The 7,409-nt window shown below is 44.8% G+C and overlaps 1 protein-coding gene across 3 annotated transcripts in view; it reads left to right on the top strand.

The window, feature by feature from the left end:
• Nucleotides 1–2,156: 2,156 nt before the first annotated feature.
• The window catches only part of nrl (neural retina leucine zipper), a 9,399-nt gene continuing 4,146 nt past the window's right edge, over nt 2,157–7,409 (top strand). For 2 of the 3 annotated variants that reach the window (XM_086224990.1, XM_086224988.1), the window contains exons 1-3: nt 2,157–2,353; nt 5,739–6,537; nt 6,631–6,918. In XM_086224990.1, coding sequence (XP_086081116.1) covers nt 5,920–6,537; nt 6,631–6,918 — 906 coding nt within the window. In that variant the 5' untranslated portion in view covers nt 2,157–2,353; nt 5,739–5,919. Of the gene's footprint in view, nt 2,354–2,573; nt 2,666–5,738; nt 6,538–6,630; nt 6,919–7,409 lie in introns of all 3 variants that reach the window. The other variant, XM_086224989.1, reaches the window with a different exon arrangement.

The following is a 7,409-nucleotide window of genomic DNA, read 5'->3' as shown; positions in this document are numbered from 1 at the left end:
AAGAGAAACTGAAAGAAGGGAGGAGAAACTGTTTCAAGAGTTTTAAAAACTGTGGCAGTGTTTCTTTTATACCAACATGTTACTTAATCCTCAATATGTCGCTGGCTGAATTGCTGAAAATGTTCTGAAATGAACCAAAACAGTAAAATCCTGTTATTTGCATGAGTCAGCATGTCTGTTTGTCTTAGAGGTTTTGTTTGCATCCAAATCAGATTTGAGAAGACACTATTAACTCACTGATTCCTTAACGAGACACCGAATGACTCCGGATTAACAAGTTTAGCTTTTAAGGAGCATTGAGAAATGCTTGTCATGCATTTCTCTGCTTGGTGGACTTGGAGGGGCCACTAAAAAAACCCCGAACGAACGGAGAGATCCTGAATCACAGGGGGGGGTTGCTAAAATTGGAGAATGAACAAACAAACAAACAAACAAACAAACAAAACATTTGTGGAAAAGAAAAATGCAAATCTTCATCACGCTGCATCTCTTGAGTTTTCCTTTGTTCTTATGAACATTCAGCGGCTAAAAACTATAACAGCAGACAAAATGAGGAATTCCAGAACAGCGAAATGTTTTTCAAAAACATAAATACAAGAGTATGAAGGCATGCCTCAATATTCATTACTTTTTTTAAAAAAAAATTCAATGTTATTGTATTGTCATTGTAAGATTATTTCATTACCTCCACTAAGGAGGTCAAGCTTTCAGTGGCGTTTGTATGTGTGTTGTGTCTGTCAGCAGTTCACTCAGAAACCATGGGGCCAAACGTCGGTGAGGCTGCTGCAGGGGTGCATTGTGGGTCAGGCAAGGACTCGTGACATTTTGGGGCATCTCTCTGCTGAAGATAGTGAAAATATGAATCTTTTTTTTTTACATCGGGTTTGGCTGAGTATCTCCTCGGCAGAAATATGTGCTCTCTGACTGCCAGGCTGTATTTTAGATTCATTTTCTTCCCATTTTAAACGCTTTTATCTAGTTTAGGAAGCAGTTTATACGGATTTTAGAACCTCTATTTAGCAGGTATGAACTTTATTGGCCTACATGGTGCAAATCCCAAAGTAAGTGTGCGTTAGCAGAGGTTGTATTTAAGCACTGAGCCACTGCTGTGGTTCTGTTGTGCAACGCAGTATTCAACACATTGTTTTCCGCTCTATGAGAGTAAATAAGCATCCACATAAGTTAGTGATTTCATTTTTACTTGAGAGACCCCGGTGACTTTGTGCATGTGTTGTGTTTGATTGTGACCTGTCACACGGACTCGGTGATCCTGGTCTGGTGTTCCCTTCTGAAGGGCTCACACACCCTGTTTTGATAAGTATCGACATTTTTCTTCCTGTCTGTGAGCCTTTTTATGTCTTTGTCTCTGTTCTTCACCTCCCAGATGAGGCAGCCTCACACTTCCTCTTCTGTCTTTGCAGCATTGTACTGGACTCCTAAACACTTCAGGGAAGTGTTGAACCACTTGGTAAAAGCTCCGTGTATGTTGTGTGTTTTTCTTTAATTAACAGCCACGGCAGTTGTGTATTTGTAGACATATTTTCTGTTTGTACTGTAACGTGAGTGTCCACTGTGAGGCAGTGCAGAGTCAACAATCCATCTTGGGTCAACACAACTGTCAAGACTTCATTTTAGCCAGTGGGGAGAGAGTCAAACCGGACTGATGCAGACATAGCGGGTATGTGAGCGTGTACATGTACACAAACTACTGTCCACATCAGTCGTGATGAAATACCTGGCGTGTGTGGCGGTCTGCTCACTTGCCAGTTTATTAGGTACACCTATGAAGTATGGCCGTGCAAAAAAATCCTCCCTTCATGGGTATTAGCATGTTCATTTGTTATTGATGTGTTTGTGAGGGTTGCTGATGGGTTTTAATAGTGGAGCCTGTTGAAGTGAGCTGGGTTACGCTGACACATGCTCCAAATACTAAATCATCCCTAATTTGTACAAATGGGAGGTAAAGTAATAAAGAGAGACGGGCAGACACGGGAGTGAGAAAAACAGAGAGAGAGGTTGCCAGAGAGGGGGACATGCCTGTGAACCATGAGAGGGGGATCCGGGGGGAGAGCGAGGCAGAGAGAGAGAGAGACAGAGGGAGAGAGAGAGGAGGGGATTGTTGCAAACAGGGATTTGCAGCAGAGGGGAGAGAAAGAAAGGGGGCAGTGGCACTCAGTGACAGAGAGCTACACACACTCACATGCGCACACACACTCACACACTCTGTTTCCTCTCTCCAAACGTGTCAGTCAACCAGTCAGTCGATTATTTGTATGTGCGTGTGTGTGTATGTGTGTGTGTGGAGGAGATGTTGAGAAGAGCTCCAAACCATCCTTCATCTCTATGATTGACGGTAAGTTTATCTCATTCACTTTGACTCTTCCTCCATGTGACTGTCTCTCATGTCAGGCCTTTAACTCTGCCTGTGTTCATTCTACTTTTTTCTCTCGCGCGTGTGTGTGTGTGTGTGTGTGTGTGTGTGTGTGTGTGTGTGTCTGTGTGTGTGTGTGTGTGTGCGTGTGTCTCTCTCTCTTTTTGGCTGGCTTTTTGTCGTGACTCTGGTCCGGAGCCAGATTGAGGCCTCCATGGAGCCCTGTCACCGTTTGCTTTCTTTTACAATCCATTTTGACCACGGGGGGCAGAACTAATGAGCTGTACTGCAGAGGTACCAGTCAAATGTGGACTTTTAATTAGACGCTCTTTTTAATCACAATAACAATTATATTTGAGGCCCTTTAAATTAGTGCTGTTGGAGAAAATAACTTTGCTCCTCCATCTTTCTTTGAGCCAGTAACTACTGTTGAAAATGGGGAACTTTGATGCTCTCTGGAGGTCTTTTCTCTTGCTTCAACTGCGTTTGGAGGTTTGAACCTGTTAGAGAATGTTTAAATGTTGTCTGTTAACCCTGGCATGAGAACAGAACTCCTGACTAAAATCTGCTTTCATGTCATAAATTGTTTTCCTATCTATGAAACACAGAGATTTGAATCTGAGTTGTCCGGAAAAGATAAAAGAAGACTACTTTTTTTTGGTCAGCTTCAGGTTTTTCAGCCTTCCAGGTGTATAAAAGTGTGTTGGGATTCTTTGAAAAAGTCCGGGGCTTTGGATTAAACTTTGAACCATATGATAATTGGATTTGGTCTGTCAGACTTGTGGATCTTTCTGTCAAAAATGATTAAGCCTGAATTCTTATGATTCATTCGGTTATGTATTCACTTATCAGATCTTTCTAGAAATATGACATGATTTATCTGTTGTGTGCAGTAGCATGGAATCTTTTTAACAAATTCAACACTCAACATAAACTTTCCACTTTTTACTATTTGGATAAAATATTTGCACTACACTTGACATGTTTCTTTAACAGGCGAGAAGTGGCACACGTGTCCTTTTGATAAACTGGCGTGACAGAAAATTGACTACTTTGGCACGCAAACCTCAACATACATGCATTTATCAGTAAACACATGCACGTGAATGTGTTCATGTTCCGGCATGAGAGCAGAAGTCCTGACTCTCTGTGAGTTACTGATTCTTACGACCTCTCTGATAAACTCAGAGTGAATGAATGGTCACATCTACAAAAAGCAAGACAACTGCAAATTGAAAATATCTGTGTTTTTGACTTATCACAATAATTAAGAGCCCTTTCAAAATAAGACGTCAGTTGGGTGCTAAAATGAACATCTTTAATTTTGGCCATAAAAACAGAAAACTCCTCCAGCCTGGAACTTTCTTCACTTTTACAGCTCGTTTTGTAATTCACATGAAAGAGCCCTTTAACAACCCTTACAGTCCTTGAAGTGGAGCGCAGCACCCCTATGGGCACATTTGGGAAATTCAGAGGTACATGAAAAATAAAAAATAAAAACTTTATTACCAAATCTACAGATTTATCTGGGCTGCAAAGAATGACAAAGAACTTCAACGTCATGATTCTCACCAAACTGTTCAGAAGTCCAACTTCTCAGGAAACGTTATAGTTGAAAATTAAAATAAAGGCAAGCCAAATTCATTTCCATAGCTTCTCATCCTGCACATGGAAACCCAAAGTGCTTTGTAGACACGTAGTTGAAAAATATACATGAAGACATGATTGAAAAAAACCACGTAAAACACAAGAAAGATATCAATAAATACTGGGGAAGCAATTTATGGACTGAAGGAGAAGAGTGATGAATGGGCTGTACTTATATGTATATCACGTCCTTGCAGTAGGTGGTGCTACTGACAACATTCATTATATATTATGTGCTTTAAATGACGTGAAGACGATAAACTGTCAGTTTGACGCAAATCAGATGCTTGTTGGATCAGTCTTACTTCCTGTCACCACTAGGTGGCACTATGACTTACATCCAGCTTGGAGACTTTCGCTGCATCCGAACTGCCAAGTAGGTCTGATCGTAGGTCTCAGAGGAGGTCGTAGGCTGTCCGAAACCACAACTGGCGCGAGTAGCGACCTACTTCGCAACCTAAATTCCAGCCTAAACAGGCCCACATTGTAGGTCGGTTCAGGTGCATCCTACGGAGCAACCTATGGCCCACAATGCACCGCGGATTTCTTCTTTGTCCCCTAAAAACTTGTGGACCCGCAAGCCAAGTTTGCACCACCAACAGTCTCCCGTTCTTATGCAACACCCACATTTATAGTCATGTTGATGACTAAAGGTGCGTTAATGTGCTTAAAAATAGAGAATGAGTGAAGGGTGCGTTCAGAGTGGAGTGCAGTACCACAGTCAGGCCAGCAGGTGGGGCTTTTCATTGGTGCTGTCTACCTAATTGCGGTATCTGTGCTCTACCAGCAGAGGTCGTGCTCCACCACCAATCTTCTAGGGTGTCCGAATGGTGCCGCCGTGTTTAGGTTGTAGAAGTAGGCTGTAGCCGTAGGTCGTAGCAGGAGGACGTAGGTTGCCACTTGGCAATTCGGACGCAGCCTGTCTGATTTTGGAGAAGTTCTGGTCATGTGGAGTCAAGTTTCAAAAGTTTCAAGGGACAGTTTCCTTTTCCCTGACGAAACATCAAAATTGGCCGCCTCACAACAGTAACACCGTTATTTAAATTAATTTTAAAACTCTCCTTGTTTGCGGTACCCCAGCACCAACTTTTTGAGGTGTTTCATGCATAAATTTCAGACGGATCTGGTCGACCGTCAAAGAGAAGTTCATCAAAGTGTGACTAATCTCCCCCGAAATTTAATGGATTCTTCCTTGACTCGTATTTCTTCCCGTCTGCCAAGTTTGTTTAAAAATTGGCCGGTTGACGGACAAAAAACCCCCAAAACAGAGCCCCGTTGGCAAAGGTATTTAAAGGGAATTATAGAAAAGGAACTGCAAAATGGCAAAAGTTTGGATTGAAGAATCCTCAACTTTCTTTCTTGTCTCATGTGAACTTTACGAAGATGTTGGATTTTGGTTTGACGGCGTCACTGTTCCAACCAGGAGGAGAACCTCCAGCTGTTCTCAGGATACTGCCTGAGATGACGTTGGGCGTTCCTCTGATGTCGAATGTTGTCCTCTACATTGATGTCTGACGCTGGCATGATGACGTTAAGTTTAGCGATGGATTCTAAACTTCTGAAACTTGCCCTTTCAGTTTTTTTCCCGTTATGAGGTCATTTAATTGACGTTGATGGAGCAGGAGGCACTTAAAAACATACTGGCCATTACATTCTTGGAAACATTTTTAAAACCCTTCTGGATTTGTATTGTTCATGCTGTCCTCCCTCTTTTCTTCAGAACAAGAGAGACAGACGCACGGACACGGATACGTACCATTTCTCACGGAGGAAACTCAGCAGCACTTCCTGTCATCTCTGCTGCTGTCTATGAGCCGCGCTGACACACAGGAGTGGATTTTACAGCAGTCCTGACAGCAAGAGCAACCCTGTTGAAGCTCCCGCAGACAGCAGCAGACGCCATGTCCTCTCCTTCCCTCCCCATGCCATCTCTCCCCCCCAGCCCTCTGGCCATGGAGTACCTCAACGACTTTGATCTCCTCAAGTTTGAGGTGAAATCTGACACTCCCCCGCTCCCTGCTCCATGTGCGTATCCCAAACCTGGCCTCCCCCACGACCCCTCCAGCTCTCCGTACACCAGCCACCCTCCCCAGGACTCCAGTTTGAGCTCCAGCCCTTACAACTCGCTGCCGCCCTCACCAACGCTCAGCGATGCACACCCGCCGCCTTCAGGCTCGTCCTCCCTGTCTTCGTCCTCCTCCTCCATCTCCTTCCCCCTCTCCATCTCCAACAGCTTCACGTCTGGCATCAGCTCTGGTTCTCAGGGGAATGTGGAGGGCAGCCCGGTCCACGGCGGGCCTCAGGGTCCCACCCCAGCCTCCCTGGAGGATCTCATCTGGCTGGCAGCGCTGCAGCAACAGTTTGGAGGTGAAGTGACGGGGCCGGCCACTTTGCTGGGAGCCTTGGGAGGGGTGCCAGAGAGAGGGGACAGAGAGAGGGGGCCGGTCAATGGCTTCCTAGGTTGTGAGGACGCTGTGGAGGCTTTGCTAAATTCAGCTGCTGCAGCTGTCAGCTCACAGGTAACAATCTCTTATTTCAGTTGTCTATTATGTGTATGATTGTGCGTATTTTGTAGTCATTATGGAATAATCAAACATGTCAATCCCCCCCAGTTCCCAGGTCTTTCTCAGAGTTCAAACAGCAACCTGGGAGACTCCGGCAGCGACAGTGGAGGTGACATCTCCTGTGCCAAGGGGACAGACATGTGCCATCGCCCGCTCGTCTTCCTCTCATCTGCCCCGCCCTCCCTCCCAAACACCACCCCCACCTCAGCTCCATACCCGCAACCCCTCAGCCCTCAGGGCCGCCTTCATCCCCACCAGCATCACCATCATCAGCACCACCTGCACCACCCCATGCATGGCAACCATCACCATCACCATCACCCACAAGTCAATCAGGTAACCAGGGTGAGGGCGGTGTACAGTGGAAAGGGCATTAGAGGGCTGAGCGAAGGAGAGAAGGATCATGCCTCAAGGGATTAGGATTAGGACATTAGAACACAGTTATTAATGTCTGTGTCCATCTGAAGTTGCATATCAAGTCCCTGCATGGCAGCTGAAGGTGCAGTTGAATCTTTAGAGGTCCAAAGTCTTGATTTCCTGTGTAAAAACATGGATTCATCATATCTTCACCCATGGATTATTGAAGGAGCTGCTGCTCATGCAGCCTGTAGATTAGGTGGTGAGACAAAATATCTCCAAATACTGAGGCACCTCTTGCCATGCATCTTTTTCCGGCTAGTTTGCCCGTGTGTGTATGTTCAAGGGCACTAAAATCAAATTGTATGAAACTGACAAAATAGATCAGTGGCTACGTACCCAGTCTGCTTTCTGCCACTTGAAGAGTCTATTTCTTCATTTGTACTGATATAGATTGTCAGTTGTCTTGT

This window comes from Aulostomus chinensis, chromosome 14 (assembly GCF_037954235.1).
Source record: "Aulostomus chinensis isolate RoL2024-O1b breed Wild chromosome 14, RoL_Achi_v1.0, whole genome shotgun sequence".
NCBI lineage: Eukaryota > Metazoa > Chordata > Actinopteri > Syngnathiformes > Aulostomidae > Aulostomus > Aulostomus chinensis.
This window is presented reverse-complemented; position numbering and strand designations above follow the sequence as displayed.